This window comes from Manihot esculenta, chromosome 17 (assembly GCF_001659605.2).
Source record: "Manihot esculenta cultivar AM560-2 chromosome 17, M.esculenta_v8, whole genome shotgun sequence".
Lineage (NCBI taxonomy): Eukaryota > Viridiplantae > Streptophyta > Magnoliopsida > Malpighiales > Euphorbiaceae > Manihot > Manihot esculenta.
The window spans coordinates 27,144,609-27,165,172 of record NC_035177.2 but is presented as its reverse complement, the minus strand read 5'-3'; the positions used below and the strand labels follow the sequence as shown (position 1 = coordinate 27,165,172).

The window sequence follows — 20,564 nt, the reverse complement described above, 5'->3', positions numbered from 1 at the left end:
AAAAGCAATCCAACTATTGATTTTCTTGTTTTTTTATTCCATTTTCTAAAATTGGTTCGCATTGATCAGACGATTACCAGATGGAATCACTAGTTTCAATAAATCCATTTTAGAAACCTGAAGGGAGGAGCATCAAGTCCACTTTTTGGTATTTTCAATTTGGTTTCGATTGGAAATTAAAGCCACTGAACTGTTAAGTCTAAACCAATTGTCAGTACAAACTCAGCCCCGATCATGAACTGGCCCACAAAAGCCTAAACACTATCTTATAAGGCTACGGCAAGAGCTAAAAGAGTGTTTTTTTTTTTTTTAAATTCTTTTATTCAAGATTAGTAAATGATTAATCTGAATTCAGGTCAGGAAAATTATTCTCTCCTAAATTTTAATCATTATCGTCGATTGTCCTGAGTCCCCCCTTGTTAACTTGGTTAATTGCCTAATTTGATAAAAAAGAATTTTAATTTTATACCATAGTTCAAACATTTTCAATTAGATGGTTGATATCTTCATTGTATACAATGGAAAGTAAACTTCTTTTTACTATTATTATTATTATTAAAAAAATTTATATAATTATAAAACTAAATAAATTAAAATAGATACTTTAATTATACTCTCCTAGTGGGAAAGTCAATCAAATCACGCACTATTAATCGGAAAATGAAGGTAGGGTCAAGGGAAGTCTATCGGAGTCTGGCACACTTACATGGTTATCGGAAACGGTCGATCTGCGTCACCAACAAGGAAAACACATATCAAGATTGTGGTTGATGTTGTCTAAGCATTTCTCTGCTGATAGCAATGTTGCCAACTGCCACTAATACAAACCATGAGTCAAATAATATACTTTCAGCGAGCCCAAGAAAAGCACAACTGTACCCATACATGCACGTATATCATAGCAAGAGTATTTTGAACCTTATCCAAGGATCCACATTTTATTGGTTATCGACCCAAGGCATTGCAATTGCCATGTGACAATTCAACCATACAGTACAAGAATTCTAATCATGCTTCACATATTCACAGATTCAGATTCTCAAACTAAGCAATGCATGTGAGCTCAATGTTCTTACCAGGCAAAGAATGTTCACAACGTACAGAAGTATACAAGGACCGCACCTTTTTCCTTCACAGACTCTAACTTGCCATGTACCCTAAGCCATTTGCACCAAAAATAGCAGAATGATAGTGTTCCTGCATGCATCACAAGGCAAGTATAATGAGAAATCTGCTACTGTACATTACACCACATAGATATATAGGTCTCATAATAATAATGCATGAACCACAAATTTGTGATTGCAGCATAACGTCTACTAATTGGAAAGTGATTATAGATTACACCACATAGATATGTAGTTTCTCACAGTTACACCTGCAGAAAACTTGATTTAGAAGATGATAATTCAAGTTATAAAGGATGAAACACTCTATATGTGTGCTTGCTCTCGATGTTATGATGAACCCAAAAGCTAATTAATAAGGACATTCTACTCTATAACGGTGTGAACGCTATTATTGAAGAAAACTGTACACTCCAGTCTTCACTGGTACTATAATCTATAAATACCATCCATGACAAACGAAGGAAAATCACTTGCAAGTAAACTGTGGAAGTATTGTTTCACATTGGTTTAGGACATGGATTGAATACCAAATAGTTGGACAATCCTTTCCAATTGAGTTAGCTTCTGTATCTCTTGAGTTAGCTTTGGGAGCCAAGTAAGGCTCAGTCCAGTTTTTCAACAGGAAGCATGTTTCATTTCAGTACAAAAATAATAAATGGACTTGGAAAAGGGCCTGCTGGTTCAGTGGTTGCAGGGAATTCAAAACAACAAAACTAAATAAGGAATGTCTTAATGAATGAAAGTAGAGAACAAACAAGCAGAAAGAGAAGTTCAAAATGGGCTTTGATACTGATTAAATAACAAGCAATTAGCTACGATAGCACTTCTATTCCATCAGTATAAACAATATCGAGTTCCATTAAATAGTGCAATACCAACATGACCAACCAAAATTCTTGCTACACTGAAAAGGTAACTGATAGCGGGGAACTCATTAGAGGGAGCTCTTAACACCTTAGATTTGTTAATGAGAAAGTCTTAAATCTCACAATTTTAGAAATAAATTCTATTTATTTATTGAATCATAGGATTTCTAACTAAAATAGAAGTCTAATATAAGTAATTATTACATAATAAACTCTTTGATAAGATGAAAAAATCTAATAAAAATGAATAAGATAAGATAGTAGAAATAAGGTAATAGATAAATACAATTTGTTTGTTATGAATTTAATCTATCCATTATCTATAACAATAACTCTATGTAGAGATGCATTCTGATTGATAAAACCATTAGGTAGATAAACTCAAGAAGTTGACACATGGAACATTAATTAAGAAACATTCAATTCAATTGTATTAAATACAACTCAATGAAAAGCTTTCCCTCACAGTTCAACCCCAAGGCCATTTTGCATCTCTCCATTTAAACTGGCGTTCCTTGTAAATCCTGCCAGAGAAACTTCCTGGGCAAAATCCATCTTGCAAATATTTATCCTCAACCTGTGCAAGTTCTAGATTGCATTGAAGCTTTTGATCACGTGCCATTGCTTCCTCCCTATATTTAGGGTTACAGTACCTTGGATGTTGGATGTATGGCACATTTTTCCACCACAGTTGAAGAGCCTGCATGAGAACATGGTGAAAGAGAATGAACAATTAGTATCCTAATTCAATTCATTAAGGAATGTATTACAAGCATATTTTTGCAAGTAGATGAGAGCATAAGTTCTAATTGCAAAATGTGCAAAACCACAAATGCGAAGTAGTTGATTTTTTTTTTTTTATGTGTTCAAAATGGGAAAAAAAATTGTCAGTTTCAACTAAAGCAATATGGACATGCAATTCCCTGAGACAGTTTTAATTATAGAACTAATGAGCAAGTTCACAAGGAAAATAATGCTGCTTAGATCAAGACTCCAATCAATATTACATTCAATCCCACTTACTTGCCAATATATCCAGAATGCAACTTTATGAGGCATCAACCAGAAGAACAAACCATGATCACTACCCAATGACAGGGAGATTCTTTTAGCTTTCAAAGTAGCGACAAAATAGTCACCAAGTTCAGGGTGTTGGACTGAAATGAAAACAGATAAGCTGTCACCAGGAGCATTTGCTCTTATTCTCCAATTCCCCAACATATCCTGCAATTTTTCATAAAAGTTCTTTTAAAGAGTGAAGGACCCATTTTCAAGATAAACAAGCGAAAACAGTTGAAATATGTTAAGATTATAAACTGCAGAAAATATGATATTCTGCTTGACATGCCCATCCTGACTTCAATACACTGATATGCATAATTACTAGAATCCCATATTTCAATTAGCCGATGAATTTGGTGGACTCTGCAAATGGCTGATTTAAGATCTTTAAGCTTAACAACCATTAACATGTCAAAAGAAAAGTATAGAAGCTTCACCACTATCCGAAGGTAACAATTCTTAACACTATTTTGAGGAGTACTGTGATGACCTAAGTTGGGTGCAAAATCTGCGAATTAGTTCAAGCCTTTCCACATGAAAATCAAGAAGAATTTCTGCTTGACTATTAATCAATAAGATAGCAGGACTCTTTTTCTGAATTTGAACCTATGCTGTATTGGCCTTAAAGCAATAACCATTAATTTTCCAAGTGAAAAAAGGAAAAAAAAAAAAAGCTCTACACAACAATGGGCCACGATAGATGCTTCCTACCATCACATCCTCCAAAAGGGGCAGAGCCCAAAAGATGGACCTTCTAATTGCAATTACTGCAGAACAACATCAACATATAGGTGAAATAACAAGTTCCAACATGATGCCTATGTATTACAGCATGTATACACATGCAGAAGGAATTAGTTCTGTTGGAACCGTTCAAAATCATAAGCACATGAGAAAGCCCCTGATTTCTTCGACAAAAATAACATATTAAAGAAAACTGTGTGTGTCCACCTAGAGAACTTAACACAAAAATTTGTGCACAAAGCTGTAAACCAGGAAGAGAGAGATAGACAGAGAGAAGGTGAAGAAGAAGCATAACATAACTATATCCAAAGTAAAAATAAATAAATAAATTACTAAGACATACCATAAAAGGGCTGACATGCAATGGTTTTGCCACTAAATCTGAGCTCGGATCGAAAACAAATATGACTCTTTCACCCCATGGTGTGTTTGTTACCTACATCAATATCCCACCAGGATCAGCAAAGCGTCTAGTGTACCAATCAACATAGCACATGAAATTTAATACACAATCAGGATTATAATAGTGTCCAATATTTTGTTCCCCAATTTCACCAAGGTATAAATTATGTATCACCCCTGTTGTATAAGTTGTGGCATACTAAACACGAACATGTGTCTAAGAAGAAGTCAGAACACATTTCAGGAAAATGCAAAATATCATGATTGCTATATTTGTGATCTTTGTGTTTGCAAAACAAAGAGATTATCTTTTATGCAAAGGGAATCCGTGTGGCAGTAGAAGATGGATGAAAAGATGTCTCAAAGAAAACAATGAAATAGTGTGCAGGGGCAGAAGATTTTGGATATCAGTTTGTTAGAATTAATTAGACAAGCTGGCAATTAGTTAAGAGTTACTTTTTTTTTCACCCGCCTATTACTGTACACTACTATATAAGAGAAATTTCAAGACTCAAAAAGAGAAAAAAAAAATCAATCTCTATTCAGTCCTATTCTCTACAATTTTCTCACTTCACCTGCATTATAACCATATAAATTGATTTTGGTGCTTGTGTTTCACAGCTCAATTTTATTTATTATTATTTTTTTTTCCAATTTGAACAAACTACAGTAACACAAAGGCTAACTTTTCTCCAATGTATAAAAGATAGGAGCATTTTCCAATTAACCAAAAAAAATAGAACAGCATACCTCAGCAATGCATTTCTTCAAATGCAGAATAGAGCCTTCAAGGTCATAGCAATAATACACACTTAAAGGATTTTGCTCATATCCCACGCTGGGAGGTATTGTCAGGAGAAATCTACAGCAAAAAAGACAAATAAACAAATAAATAAAGGATAAATATGGACGAAAGTAAAAAGAAGTGCAGCCAGCAAATTGGGAGGTAGAGCAGCAAAGTAGGTGAGAGATGCAACTGACTGAAATTTTGCACTAATTCAAATAGAAAACAACATATCCTTTGATTCTAATAAAGAAATACTTCAGTACCATTAATTTGGAGAAATGAAGCATGCTAAATAAGTTTAAGGCAATAGTGGAAAAGTTAGGAGTAACGAGTAACTACACTGGTCCGGTGGTTTCCACTTTTTGGCGAGCCTCCTCGGCGGAGAGGTGTCCAGGCTGCGGGCAGGATAAGTTGTCTAGGTCTAAAAACGCATAACGAACGGAGTAGCTAAATGAGTGGCGGACAGGATGGCGGCGGTCATGCCAAACAGTGCCTTCATAGATGGAATGAGAGTGAAAGGCGGCATTGGCGGAAGGGGGAGGGATGGAACGGAAGAAGCGGAGGCGCGTGAGGAGATTCCGCAGGAGGAGGAGGAGAGAGAGAGCAAGGGAAGTGATGAACGTTGACCCAATGGAGAAGAGGAGATAAAGAGCTTCCATGGTTTTGTGGGTATTGACGACTCCATCATCTGATTTTGTATAGGATAAACAGTTCAATTTGACCCTCCGCACTCCGTAGTTACTTTTGGATCAATTCACGCACAATAAATGTTTTCGGCAAAGAAAAAACGCACAATACAAGCTTTATGTTACTCTAGTTTTTTTTTTTTTTTGTCCGAACTTCATGTTACTCTGTGGTTAAAAGGACTAATTTGTCTGTTTGCTTGCTTTTGTAAACGTTAACGGTACTATATTTTCGCGTTTGTTCGGCTATTTTACGTCTCCTCAAAATAAATTTTATGTATATTTCAAAAAAAGTTTCTCTCTTACCATTTAGGCTTGTTTAGATGATATTTTTCAATGGATATCTAATCTATTATTTCTTTTTTTTAAAGATAAATTTATTAAAATAAAAGTCAAAGGCCAAATTACAAAGAGATCTATACAACTTTGAAATAAGAAATTAAGGTCCAAACCCAAAGAAAGAAAGAAAGATATAAGGAGAAGTTCCCAGTTTTAGAATTCTAAACCCGATAAAAACTTAATCTAAAATCAGACTCGGTTGCAAGCAAAACCTCTATCGCCTCTCTCTTGAAAATGCTAGCCACCTGAAAAATGATTGCCACATATACTTAGAATGATCTCCAATAATAGCCATACAGACCATAGAAAATCGATTGAAGCTCAGGTGAAACAATAACAATTCAAGTAGCATGCAATTTAAGGAAGAGAGAACATAAGAGACTTCGAAAGAAACATACAATCACATCTAAGGATTTACAATACCACAAAGAGGTCTGTCAGTCAAAATCTTTAGACAAACCCCTTTATTGAGATAGGAACAATCAAGCACTCGGGAAAAAAGATAGAAGCGAAGAAAGATACCATGGAAGGAGAAGGCTAGACCTCCAGCTGGATTGTGGGCTTATAGATGGCATCTTGCCCTGCTTCAAACTCTAGTGTGCCTCCTTTCTCCTTTGACGACGATTAGATCATCATCTCTGAACCTACATGCAAGGCACCATAAGAAAACATAATAAAAAGGAGAAGAAAACTAGAGAGAAAAGCCCACACAAATCTACCAAGAAAGATAGATACACTCAAAATTTGGGTAACAAAACATGGGCAAAATCTAGATTCATTTGATAGAGCTCTCCACCAAGAAGAACAAATTTGGGATCCAAAAATCAACTATAATTATTTACAATCTCTACCCAAAAAGAAGAGAGCATACCCAAGTTTGCGTAGAGGAGGAAGGCCCCTTATGCCCGTAGGGGCAGAGAGTGACCACACGTCTGCGATAAGAAAGGGAGATAGGCTCTCAAGAAAAGAGAACAGAGAAAAGTTGAAAGGAAAAGGGAATTGACAACTTCAATTTTCACTAACCTCTATATTATTTCATAAATAATCATATTTGGGAAGTGACATTACAGAGATTAGATTAATGACGTGGCTAGAAGGGAGTTATACTGTGATTGGCTTAAACCTGCAAAGAAGAGAAAGTAAGGTGGTGGTAGTTACCCACGGCAGCTACTCCAACGCTCAAGTTAGTATACTGAAGAGTAGATAGAATGCGATGAATTGTTTAAGACTTTTATAATATAAGAGAATAGCATACCTTTGCCTCTGTGAATCTTCTCCTTTTATACTATAAGAAGGTTGAGATAAATATGGCATTTTTCGGTAATCCGGTAGTGATGTGGCTGGCTGCTTGATATGGGACATCACTAGTTAATAGGTTGGTAATCTCGCGATTACAGGCGTAATAGGAATACGCTGGATTGTGCTTGATAACGGTAACTGCATGCCTAAACTCACCCTATCGTGGGAAAGATAAGTCTTTGAGGATGAATCGGGTGTTAAGATATCTGGGTTTTTCTTTTCTTAGGCTGGACTGAATTTTCTACTTATTAGATCCTTACCACGTGGCCTTGTCTTGTGGTGAAAGCTCATGGCTTACTTTGGGCAATTATTATGTAGTATCAGAGATCCCCCTGTTGGTCTTCGATTTTTTATATTCAAAGGAGATAGCTATTCTCGAGGTCTGAGGCACGTAGCCTCTTGAGATTTTTTTTTTCCTGCTCACGCTGTTCTGCCTATCTAGCCCTTCAATGATGACTATACTGCTTATCCTGCTGTGTTTAAAGCTTGTCGTCAAAACCATCTTATAAAAGCTCTTCTTCTTCCCTCCATACCATTTTTTCTGTCTCATGTGATCCTTTACTTTTAGAAAAACTTGTTCACAACTTCTTTTCCACTTATACTCCTTACGGTAATTTATGTTTCCTTTTTTCCTTCAATATGAACAAGAATACTTCTTCTTTCCTTTCCCCTAACGGAGGTTCTACCTCTAATTCCTCCTTCAATGGCCCTATCTATGCCCTGAGCCCTATTGTTCCATTGAGGGAGGCTCTAGAAAGCGAAGGCCGTGTGATTGATGAGACTCCATCCATCCTCTAGGAGCGTGACACAGACCGTCTCTATAGTACCTACCAAATTTCTCAAGAGGCTTTCCATGTCTTTGCTCCTTCTCCACGCACCCGTGTGAGTGATTTGATTTCTGCTGAGGATACCATTATGGTCTTTGAGGAGCAATTGAAGGCGGGGCTCTGATTCCCAATGGATCTACTTTTTGTGGATGTCCTTTGGTTCCACAAGTTTTCAGTTGCCCAGCTGCATCCTAATAGTTGGAGAATTCTAGTGACTTTTCAATTCGTCCACCTCAATAATCGCATCGAACCAAGTGTAGCGCTTTTCTCCCAGTTATACTAGCTGGTTACCAACAAGAACAAAGAGTTTTGGTACTTTAGCGAGCAAAAGCACTTAACTATATTTGATCGGATACCTTCCTCCTTGAAGCAGTGAAAAAATAAACTTTTTATCCTTCGTCATCGGACGTCAAGGGGCTTTGGGTGACTTCAAACAAGCTAGCACTATTAGGTGGAATTGAGAAAGAATGGGGTCCATCTAAAGAGAGAAGAGGATGAGGCTTTAGCCTTTCTTTTAATGAAGGCTGAATCTCCAAAGAAAATGGACATCACTTAGGCAGTGAGAAACGCCATTTTATCTTGGTAGAGCCATCTGCAAGCGAGCCAAACTCTGGATCCTCACCGCCAAGCTTTCTTAGCCTTAGACAAGGCACTTCCTTGACTAGAAATCAGGGTACTTCTCTTTCTATCTTTTTTAAATTTTAAACTACCTTGCTTACTTACCTTTCTCTTTTTGCAGATATGGCTAGGTCTAAAAGCAAATTTACTAAAGCGGCCCGTGCTGGCTACTAGCTCCCTTGCTAAGTGTGCTCGCCCTACAGAAGAGGTGATCATGCTTTCTCCTACCTCGATTCCACATGCCGTAGAAGAGTTGGCCCACCTTTAGCCCGAGTCTTCTACCCTAGGCACTTCTGCTTCTACCCCAACTTTTGAGCTTTCTACTATCGCCCCAATCTTATTTGAACCTACTCCTGCAAGTGTGGGATTGAATCTTCCTGGCCTCTAAGCATCCAGTGCCTGGCATTGGCACTAAACCGGGTGCCCTCCCTCCTTAATGATCCTACTCTGTGCCTCCTACTAATCAAAAGTGCTTTGAGGCTTATAAATCTTCGCTGCCTGAATGAGCTTGAGATCGATGAGCTTTTTGATAACGCCATGCATTGACTTGGAGGGTGCCCTTTGTGCCTATGTAGCTAAAGAGCACCACAAAGCCTTAAGGAGAGAGTTTGGCATAAAAAAAACAAACAGGAGGCTCTTGGCCGAGGAACGCTCGAGGTTGAAGTCTCGGGTTGATGAAGTTGAGGGCAACATGAAGGAGATCCTGGAGTCCGTGAATAAGCTCAAGGCTGAGGTAAACGAGGCTAATGCCTCCAAGTTGGTCTTTGAAAATCGAGCAAAGACTGCCGAGGATCAAGTGACCCTACTGCATCGTTAAGTCCTCAAGCTATAGGCTCAAGCTGAGGAGGCCTTAGGCTGCGGTTGCTGAGCTTGAGGTAGAGTTACAAGAGACAGTGGCCTAAGGTGGGGAGATGTTTATTCAAGGCCAAGACTCAGTAAAGAATGAGTTGGTGAAGCGATTTCCTTCCAAAGACTTTTCTTGGACAAACGACATCTTCCCTACGGAAGAGGGAGTTAAGATTGAGGGGGAGGGAGTAAAGATTGAGAAGGAAGGATGAGCTGAGGGCAGCCCCAATGACCGGATTTCTATAAAAAACATAATGGACATAGAAAATAGTGATAAATAAAGACTTGGGCGGAGGAACCTAAAGATGTTCCTCCCCCTATGTAATTGTAACGACCCGGGAATCGGACCGCTACCGGCGCTAGGATTCAGGTCAACTTAAGGTCGCCGGAACCCGTAGCAAGCCTACTATGCACTCTGTGTACCTGTTAAATCCCATACATGATCATACATTTCCATATAAATTTTGAACTTTTGCATTTACCAAGCTTGACTTGTGCATGCACGAACTCTGTGAACATAAAACCACATATTAGAGCTCTCATCATATGCTCTAGATGGGTCATCATCAAATAACAAGCTTGGTTCTCATCATAAAATACAATAAGACATAATGAAATGATCATGCACACAAGGGATAACATACTCTAGGGCCAAGCACAATACTATCTCCATATACATTACATCATCTCTATACATTACATTATCTCTGTGTACAATACATCATGTCCACTACTCTATACTATTACATAAACCTTTACCCTTGCTGTTACTCTGTCTTCTCTCAGGCCCTGAAAACATGGGGGTAGGGAGAGGGGTGAGCTACTAGAGCCCAGTGAGCCGAACAAGAAAAACATTTAATAAAACATGCTATCATGAAATGCGTCATAGCACAAGTAAAGCACATCATGGATGGACTGACCCAAAAATTCCTATGCTCTGTACCCGGCCCTCAAAGGAGCTCCTCAGGACTTCTGTTACATACAATATACACTGTGCCCGGCTCTCAAAGAGCTCCTCAAGACTTCTGTTACATGGAAATACTACTCAGAGGGCTAAGGGGTCTCCATGTTGTCCATCCCCATCGACAATAAACAATGCAATGCGTCACCTTCATGAACACTAATGCAATACACCCTAGTATAACATGGCATTTATGATGCATGAATCATGCTCAAAACTTTGCATTTATGTAACAACACAGTTCAGTTCCATTCACCTCTAGCAACTGCTGGGCAGTCTCTGTATCTCTAACTCTGTGGGCCTCTTGGGTTCCTCGGGTCCGTACCTACACAGGTGGACTCAAATGAGGGACCGAACATACTCTAACATAGCTATAAACATCTCCCCAAAAACCCCCTAAAACATCATAAACATGCATGGAAAAATGGGCAAAGGAAGGTTGGACAGGGGACTTTCGGCGGCACCTTCGGCGGCCGAACCCCTCTCCAGATCCGAAAGTCATGCACTTTCAGCGGCCGAAAGTCCCTTTCAGATCCAAAAGTCTCAACTTTCGGGGGCAAGGTTCGGGGGCTGAAGGACTTTCCAGAGCCGAAAGTCACCCACCTTCGGTGGCATGTTCGACGGCCGAAACTCCCCTCCAGAGCTGAAAGTCCAAACTTTCGGGGGCGAGTTTAGGCAGTCAAAACAGCCTCCTCAAGGGGTTCGGCGGCCGAACCTTGCTTCGGCGGCCGAACCTGAATTCTCCAAGAAGGTAGAACTCGGGTCAAACATGCATACTCAGCCTCCAAAACCAAACCAAACACTCTCAACATGCAACCAACCTCTCATAACCATGCATATACCTTTATCCATGCATATAGGAGCTTAAAAACTAGTTTAAACTCCACAAACAATATCAAAGCATCACATATGGCATATAAGCAATATACCCTTTAAACCTCTAGATCCACCTAAACCATACCATAAAACTCCCTTAAACTCTTTAAAACATGCTTAAAACATCAAGGGAGGTGAGGATCCATGCTTACCTCTTGAAGATCGAGAGGATCGATGGTCCTAACTCGGAGATGTGGAGGAAAACGATCCAAAATCTCCAAAACTCTCAACTTTGCCTTCTTTTGCTCAAAACTTCAAAAACACAAGTTAAAAACTCATTAAAGCTTGCATGATTTGAAGAACATGGTGAAAACAGCCAAAGGAGATCACAAACTCACCTTTGCACGAAAAGAGGGTGAAAACACACCCCATTTTCGGTCAAAGGAGCTTTTATAGGTGGCCAACCGACTCCCCTTCGGCGGCCAAAGCTGCATGCGAAACCATGCAACGTTCGGCGGCCGAACTTCTCTTTCGGCGGTCGAACCTGCAATTTTGCCTCCTTGGTCTTTTTCTTTTCAAAACTCAATTTTCTTGATTAAAAACATAAAAACCTATAAAAACATTTTGAAAAACCTCTGTTTAACCCCTCTGGAAGGCTCCGACATCCGGGAAGTCCAGATTCCAACGGAGATTCCACCGGAAAGTAAGAATTCTGGTGCCAGTGTCTAGCCGGGTATTACATTCTCCCCCCCAAGAACATTCGTCCCCGAATGTTCCTCTCTATCACATGCATACTATAAGCCATAACATGAACATAGCATAGCATAAAACAACAACAAAAAAGAAGAACAAAACTCTAACCTTAAAAGAGGTAGGGGTATTGCTGGAGCATAGACTCCCATGTCTCCCAGGTACACTCTTCTATATTATGGTGGTTCCAAAGGACTTTCACCATCGGGATCTCCTTGTTTCTCAACTTTCTGATCTGGGTGTCAATGATCCGCACTGGCTGCTCTACATAGGTGAGATCTTCAAGAATCTCTACATCTGGTTCACTAAGAACCTTTTCCAGATCTGACACAAACTTTCGTAGCATAGAAACGTGAAAAACCGGATGGATTCTTTCCATAGAAGCAGGTAAAGCTAACTTGTACGACACATTTCCGACCTTCTGCAAAATCTCAAAGGGTCCGATGTACTGTGGAGCTAGCTTACCTTTCTTCCCAAAACGAACCACCCTTTTCATTGGAGACACTTTAAGCAATACCATATCACCTTCCTGGAATTCTATATGCTTTTTGCGGACATCTGCATAACTCTTCTACCGACTCACAGCAGTCTTGAGTCTTTCTCTAATAATGGGCACGACTCTGTTGGTAATCTCTACCAACTCAGGTCCTGCCAAGGACCTCTCTCCAACCTCTTCCCAACAAACAGGTGACCTGCACTTCCTCCCATAAAGAGCTTCATATGGAGCCATTCCTATGCTAGCATGATAGCTGTTATTGTAGGCAAACTCCACTAAGGGTAGATGCTGCCTCCAAGAACCGCCAAAATCTAGCACACACATTCTGAGCATATCCTCTATGGTCTGGATGGTCCTCTATGACTGTCCGTCAGTCTGTGGATGGAAAGCAGTGCTAAAGTCCAACCTTGTGCCCATAGCATTCTGTAGACTCTGCCAAAACCTAGAGGTAAACTGGGGTCCCCTATATAACACTATAGAAACGGGAGCCCCATGTAGTCTGACAACTTCCTCAACATACACCTGCACCAATTTGTCCACAGAGTAGCCACTCCTGACGGGGATGAAGTGAGCAGATTTGGTCAGTCTGTCCACAATCACCCAGATGGAGTCTAGTCTGTTAGACAGTGCCGGTAATCCCACCACAAAATCCATAGCTATATTCTCTCATTTCCACTCTGGGATCGGCAGTGGGTTAAGCATTCCAGCCAGCTTCTGATGTTCTAGCTTCACCCTCTGACATACCTCGCAGGCTGACACAAACTGTGCTACTTCTCTCTTCATAGCTGGCCACCAATAAACCCTTTTCAGATCCTGATACATCTTGGTGGCTCCAGGGTGAACACTATACCTGGCATTATGAGCTTCCCTCATAATGTCTCCCTTCAGACTTATGTCATCTGGTACACATAATCTGTTCCCGTAGCGGAGGATCCCTTTGTCGTCGAATCTGAACTCATCACTCTTGCCTGACTGAACAGTTCTGGCAATCTTGACCAACTCTGGGTCCTCATGCTGTTTCTGAGCCACCTGGTCCAGAAACACGGGTGAAACTCTCATCTGAGCTATCAAAGCACCTGCACCAGATAACTCTAACTGTAGCCCTTCATTAACGAGCTTATAGAACTCCCTCACCACCGGTCTCCTCTCTGCGGAGATGTGGGACAAACTGCCAAGTGATTTCCGGCTTAGGGCATCTGCCACAACATTTGCCTTACCCGGATGGTACTAGATCTTGCAATCATAGTCACTAAGCAGTTCTACCCATCTCCTCTGTCTCATATTCAACTCTCTCTAACTCAAGATGTGCTGAAGGCTCTTATGATCTGTGAAGATCTCACATTTAACCCCATAAAGGTAATGCCTCCACATCTTGAGTGCAAAGATCACAGTTGCCATCTCAAGGTCATGTGTAGGATAGTTTAACTCATGCTTCTTCAGCTGTCTAGAAGCATAAGTAATCACTCTGTCATTTTGCATCAACACACAACCCAGTCCCACTCGGGACGCATCACAGAACACTATGAAGTCTTCATTGCTGATAGGCAGAGCTAACACCGGTGCTGAAGTCAATCTCTTCTTTAGCTCTTCAAAACTTTCTTCGCACTGGTCAGACCACGTAAACCTCTGGTTTTTCCTGGTTAATATGGTCATAGGAGCAGCAATTTTTGAGAAGTCCTGAACGAACCTTCTATAGTAGCCTACTAAACCCAGAAAACTCTTAATCTCTGTCACTGTGGTGGGTCTAGGCCAGCTAGCTACAGCCTCTATCTTCTTGCGGGGTCCACTGCTATTCCTTGGTCTGACACAACATGCCCCAAGAAAGAAATGCTCCTCAGCCAGAACTCACACTTGGAGAACTTGGCATACAAGCCATGCTTTCTCAAGATCTGTAGAACTATCCTCAGATGATGGGCATGCTCCTCTGCATTTCTGGAATACACCAAAATATCATCTATGAAGACAATAACAAAGTGATTCAGATACTGTTTGAAAACTCTGTATATGAGATCCATGAATGCTGCAGGGGCATTAGTTAACCTGAACGGCATTACCAGGAACTCATAATGCCTATATCTGGTCCTGAATGTTGTCTTTGGTACATCCTCTTCCCTGATTCTCAACTGGTGATACCCTGATCTCATATCTATTTTAGAAAAATAACCTGCTCCTGCTAGCTGGTCAAATAGATCGTCGATTCTGGGTAGAGGATACTTATTCTTGGTAGTGACTTTGTTCAACTGCCTGTAGTCGATACAAAGTCTAAGAGATCCATTCTTCTTTCTTACAAACAGCACTGGAGCACCCCAAGGTGAGGTACTCGGTCGGATAAAACCCTTATCTACCAACTCTTGCAACTGTTCTTTTAACTCTGATAACTCTGCTGGTGCCATCCTATAGGGAGGAATAGAGATCGGTCTGGTACCAGGCAACAACGCTATTTCGAACTCTATCTCCCTATCAAGTGGTAGTCCTGGAAGCTCGTCTGGGAACACATCTGGAAATTCTCTGACTCCGGGCACTGAGACGGGTTCCCTAACCTGACTATCAAGCTCTCTAACATGAGCTAAAAACTCCTGACACCCTCTCCTAAGTAATCTGCGAGCCTGTAGGGCTGATATCAAACCTCTAGATGTACCCCTCCTGTCTCCTCTGAAGACAAACTCTGATCCATCCTGATCTCTGAACCTGACTACCTTGTCTTTGCAGTCCAAGGTAGCACTATAAGCAGATAGCCAATCCATCCCTAGAATGACATCAAAATCCGTCAAATCTAGATCCACAAGGTCGGCTGGAAGGCATCTACCATCTATAAACACTGGACTATGACGGCAGACTGACTCTGCCACTGATGGATTGCACTTGGGCCCACTGACCCAAAGGGGACACTCTAACCCAGAAGTCATCAAACCCACTCTCTCTATGGCTCTCGGAGCAACAAATGAATGAGAAGCACCGGGGTCTAATAACGCATACACATTAGAACAACCAATGATGAGAGTACCTGACACTACGGTGTTAGACGTGTTTGCCTCCTGCTGTGTCATAGTGAAGATCCGAGCTGGAGCTGAAGGACCTTCACCACGGGAACCTGCTGAAGAAGAAGTTGCCCCTCTCCCTCTGCCTCTGCCCTGAGTCGTGGCTGGAGCTGATGGCTGTGGCATACTGCCTGGAGCTGTCTGATGGGACGGTGCTGTAAAGGCTGCCCTAGGACACTCACGAGCTATGTGTCCCTCCTGACCGCACCTGAAACAGGCTGTAGTCCCGAGACGACAAACTCCTCTGTGAAGCTTACCGCACCTCATACACTCTGGAACCTTTGTGCCTGAGATCGAGCCACCTCCTAATCCCAGACCTGCCTTTAGTTTATTCCAGAACTTATTCTTCTTTGGATTCTTAGTGGAGCTACTCCACTTTTTACTGCCTGAAGCTGCTGCACTCTGAGAAGAGGGATCTGACTTACCCCTGCCCGGGGTCTTAGAACCCGAAGACTGTGCCACCGGCTGTTTCACTGTCCCCTGTATAATGGCACTAGCCTCCATCTTTCGAGCTATATCCACCACTGTGTGGAAACTCTCCCTCTCTGCTGCTAGGATCAAGGAGGAATACCTCGGATGAAGCCTCATAGTATACCTCCTAGCCTTCTTCTGATCTATGTCATAGGCCTGACCCACATACTGCAGCAACTCCAAGAACCTGTCAGTGTATGCATCAACACTCATATCCTCTGTCTGCCTTAGCTGCTCAAACTCGATCATCTTTAACTCTCTGGAACTATCTGGAAAAGCCCATCCAGCAAACTCATTTGCAAACTCCCCCCAGGTCATGTTATCCAGTCTAGGGTCCACATAGTTATTAAACCACTCTTTTGCTTTCTTGCACTTCAGAGTGAACCCCGCCATTTGAATGGCTCTAGTATCATCTGCCCCCAGCTCATCTGCTATCATTTTCACCATTTTGAGATACTCAAACAGATCATCTCCTGGTTTGTACTTAGGAGCATCCAGCTTCAGGTAATCGGTCATCTTTACCTTGCTCCTCTCAGATGGGCCAGGTTGAGGTGTTTGGACAACCGGGGCTACTAGTTCTGCTGGTGGTGGAGGAGGTGCAGAACTCCCTGGAGTAGGGTGTGCTGGACTTGGGTAGAAGGGTGAGGGTGGATACATGGGGTACTATGAATATTATGGGTAAAAGGTGGATAAGGCATAAAGGTGGGATATGGGTTAAAACTAGGATAATCCGATGTACCCCCCATCGAATACCCTGGGCCCTGTGGAAAGGGTTGGTATTGGGGTGGATAACCAAACCCCGAGGCCTGAGCGCCTCCAAATGATGATCCCATACCCTCCTCAGACATGCCAACACCCAACCCTCCATCTCTTCTCTAGTCAACATCCATTGCTTCCCTCCCATCACTTGATCTTCTGCCCTGCTCTGTTTCCCTTCTGCTTTCATCAAAAGACCTTATAGGGTCCCTTGATGTTCTTTCTCTACCTGTTCTCTGAGACATTGCCCTAGGCAAAGCAGAGGGACAGGCATCCATGCCCTCATTCTCTGGCGGAGCTCTAGTCAATCTAGCAAATCAATGAATCCCTCTCATTCTATCTTCTGAAAACATAACATGTCCACATAAGCATTAGCATCATATGGTCCATGTGGAAACACATGAACCCTCATCACATACATAACATATCATTAAAGGCACACGCATAAAATCATGGCATTGTACATCATTATCAAGACAGGACTCTACATCCTATCCTAGTGGACATGATCTTTCCTATTGTGCTTGTCCTTTCTATAACCTCTATGAGCTCGACACTCTATAGGTCCGATCATATGAACCGAAAGCTCTGATACCAATCTGTAACGACCCGGGAACCGGACCGCTACCGGTGCTAGGATTCAGGTCGACTTAAGGTCGTCGGAACTCGTAGCAAGCCTACTATGCACTCTGTGTACCTGTTAAATCCCATACATGATCATATATTTCCATAAAAATTTTGAACTTTTGCATTTACCAAGCTTGACCTGTGCATGCACGAACTCTGTGAACATAAAACCACATACTAGAGCTCTCATCATATGCTCTAGATGGGCCATCATCAAATAACAAGCTTGGTTCTCATTATAAAATACAATAAGACATAATGAAATGATCATGCACACAAGGGATAACATACTCTAGGGCCAAGCACAATACTATCTCCATATACATTACATCATCTCTATACATTACATTATCTCTGTGTACAATACATCATGTCCACTACTCTATACTATTACATAAACCTTTACCCTTGCTGTTACTCTGTCTTCTCTCAGGCCCTGAAAACATGGGGATAGGGAGAGGGGTGAGCTACTAGAGCCCAGTGAGCTGAACAAGAAAAACATTTAATAAAACATACTATCACGAAATGCGTCATAGCACAAGTAAAGCACATCATGGATGGACTGACCCAAAAATCCCTCTGCTCTGTGCCCGGCCCTCAAAGGAGCTCCTCAGGACTTCTGTTACATACAATATACACTGTGCCCGGCTCTCAAAGAGCTCCTCAGGACTTCTGTTACATGGAAATACTACTCAGAGGGCTAAGGGGTCTCCATGTTGTCCATCCCCATCGACAATAAACAATGCAATGCGTCACCTTCGTGAACACTAATGCAATACACCCTAGTATAACATGGCATTTATGATGCATGAATCATGCTCAAAACTTTGCATTTATGTAACAACACAGTTCAGTTCCACTCACCTCTAGCAACTGCTGGGCAGTCTCTGTATCTCTAACTCTGTGGGCCTCTTGGGTTCCTCGGGTCCATACCTACACAGGTGGACTCAAATGAGGGATCGAACATACTCTAACATAGCTATAAACATCTCCCCAAAAACCCCCTAAAACATCATAAACATGCATGGAAAAATGGGCAAAGGAAGGCTGGACAGGGGACTTTCGGCGGCACCTTCGGCGGCCGAACCCCTCTCCAGATCCGAAAGTCATGCACTTTCGGCGGCACTTTCGGCGGCACCTTCGGCGGCCGAAAGTCCCTTTCAGATCCGAAAGTCTCAACTTTCGGGGGCAAGGTTCAGGGGCTAAAGGACTTTCTAGAGCCGAAAGTCACCCACCTTCGGCGGCATGTTCGGCGGTCGAAACTCTCCTCCAGAGCCGAAAATCCAAACTTTCGGGGGCGAGTTTAAGCGGCCAAAACAGCCTCCTCAAGGGGTTCGGCGGCCGAACCTTGCTTCGACGGCCGAACCTGAGTTCTCCAAGAAGGCAAAACTCAGGTCAAACATGCATACTCAGCCTCCAAAATCAAGCCAAACACTCTCAACATGCAACCAACCTCTCATAACCATTCATATACCTTTATCCATGCATATAGGAGCTTAAAAACTAGTTTAAACTCCACAAACAACATCAAAACATCACATATGGCATATAAGCAATATACCCTTTAAACCTCTAGATCCACCTAAACCATACCATAAAACTCCCTTAAACTCTTTAAAACATGCTTAAAACATCAGGGAAGGTGAGGATCCATGCTTACCTCTTGAAGATCGAGAGGATCGATGGTCCTAACTCGGAGATGTGGAGGAAAACGATCCAAAATCTCCAAAACTCTCAACTTTGCCTTCTTTTGCTCAAAACTTCAAAAACACAAGTTAAAAACTCATTAAAGCTTGCATGATTTGAAGAACATGGTGAAAACAGCCAAAGGAGATCACAAACTCACCTTTGCACGAAAAGAGGGTGAAAACACACCCCATTTCCAGTCAAAGGAGCTTTTATAGGTGGCCAACCGACTCCCCTTTGGCGGCCAAAGCTGCATGCGAAACCATGCAACGTTCGGCGGCCGAACCTGCAATGTTGCCTCCTTGGTCTTTTTCTTTTCAAAACTCAATTTTCTTGATTAAAAACATAAAAACCTATAAAAACATTTTGAAAAACCTCTGTTTAACCCCTTTGGAAGGCTCCGACATCCGAGAAGTCCATATTCCAACGGAGATTCCACCGGAAAGTAAGAATTCCGGTGCCGGTGTCTAGCCGGGTATTACATTCTTTTATAACTTTTAATGAAAACATTTTCTCATATTGTTTCATTATTTTTACTGAGTGTCTTTATACATTGTGCTTGTTCATAACCCTCATTCAAGACTTTAAACACATTTGTTTTAAAAAATTGTTAAGGGTTAACACATGTCCACCATAGTAGTAACAAATATCTTGAAAATCTTTTGAGCAATGGAGATAACCCCCAGATATATGGCCTAGTGTGTGCTTGCCTTGGGCTTGAATACCCGTCCTGTGGCTTGGCTTATACCCGTCCTGTGGCTTGACTTATACCCATCCTATGGCCTTGGGTATGCCTTAAGATTTCTTGTAGTGGATTAACACCTGGCGAGACTTGCCCTGTGGCCCTTTATGATCACTTTTGACTAGTGGGACCTACGGCCAGATCATAGTCTTAGCGAAACTAGTCTTCTAACCTTGCCTGAGAGAACCTACTTTTTTGTCTTGTTTAGCGGGACTAATGTCTGGATGGTCTATTGGAACCTGCCTTGTGACCTGGCCTGGCGGAACTCACCTTGTGACCTTATTTAGTGGGACCAATAGCTGGATGGTCTGGTGAAACCCACCTTATGACTTGTGGCCTTGTTTAGTGGGACCAATGCCCGAATGTTCTAGTGAAACCCACCTTGTGACCTTATTTAGTGGGATCAATACTCGGATGGTCTGGTGAAACTCGCCTTGTGACCTGACTTGGCAGCATCCACCTTGTAGCCTTATTTAGTGGGACCAATGCTCAGATGGTCTAGCGAAAATCACCCTGTGATTTGGCCTAATAGAACCCACCTTGTGGTCTTGTTTAGTAGGACCAATGCCTAGGTGGTCTGGAAGAAACTACCTTGTGACTTGGCCTGGCAGAACCCGC

At 41.7% G+C, this 20,564-nt stretch overlaps 1 protein-coding gene across 9 annotated transcripts; it reads right to left on the bottom strand.

The window, feature by feature from the left end:
• Window positions 1-297: 297 nt before the first annotated feature.
• LOC110604557 lies at window positions 298-5,735 on the bottom strand. Of its 9 annotated transcripts, none has more exons than XR_002486258.2 (7): window positions 5,331-5,735; window positions 4,955-5,066; window positions 4,146-4,238; window positions 3,020-3,220; window positions 2,463-2,696; window positions 1,077-1,197; window positions 298-817 (listed from the first exon to the last, which is right to left on the bottom strand). XR_002486258.2 is itself a non-coding variant. In XM_021742785.2 (6 exons), the coding sequence occupies exons 1-5, from the start codon at window positions 5,648-5,650 to the stop codon at window positions 2,466-2,468; spliced, it is 957 nt and encodes a 318-aa protein (XP_021598477.1). In that variant the 5' UTR covers window positions 5,651-5,735; the 3' UTR covers window positions 895-1,197; window positions 2,463-2,465. The 9 variants fall into 9 exon arrangements, 2 of the variants coding, with proteins under 2 accessions (XP_021598477.1, XP_043808187.1); XR_002486260.2 differs by having other exon boundaries at window positions 1,123-1,197; XR_002486261.2 differs by having other exon boundaries at window positions 298-811; window positions 1,123-1,197.
• Between the last annotated feature and the right edge of the window lie 14,829 nt (window positions 5,736-20,564).

Bases quoted from the DNA above. Each gene is read 5' to 3' on its own strand.
- LOC110604557 (XM_043952252.1), bottom strand. From the start codon at position 5,650: ATGGAAGCTCTTTATCTCCTCTTCTCCATTGGGTCAACGTTCATCACT. The intron at 5,067-5,330 runs GTAGTTACTCGT...TTTTTGCTGTAG, and splicing joins GTGGAAACCACCGGACCAGT to ATTTCTCCTGACAATACCTC. The intron at 2,697-3,019 runs GTAAGTGGGATT...GTTCTCATGCAG, and splicing joins CATTCTGGATATATTGGCAA to GCTCTTCAACTGTGGTGGAA.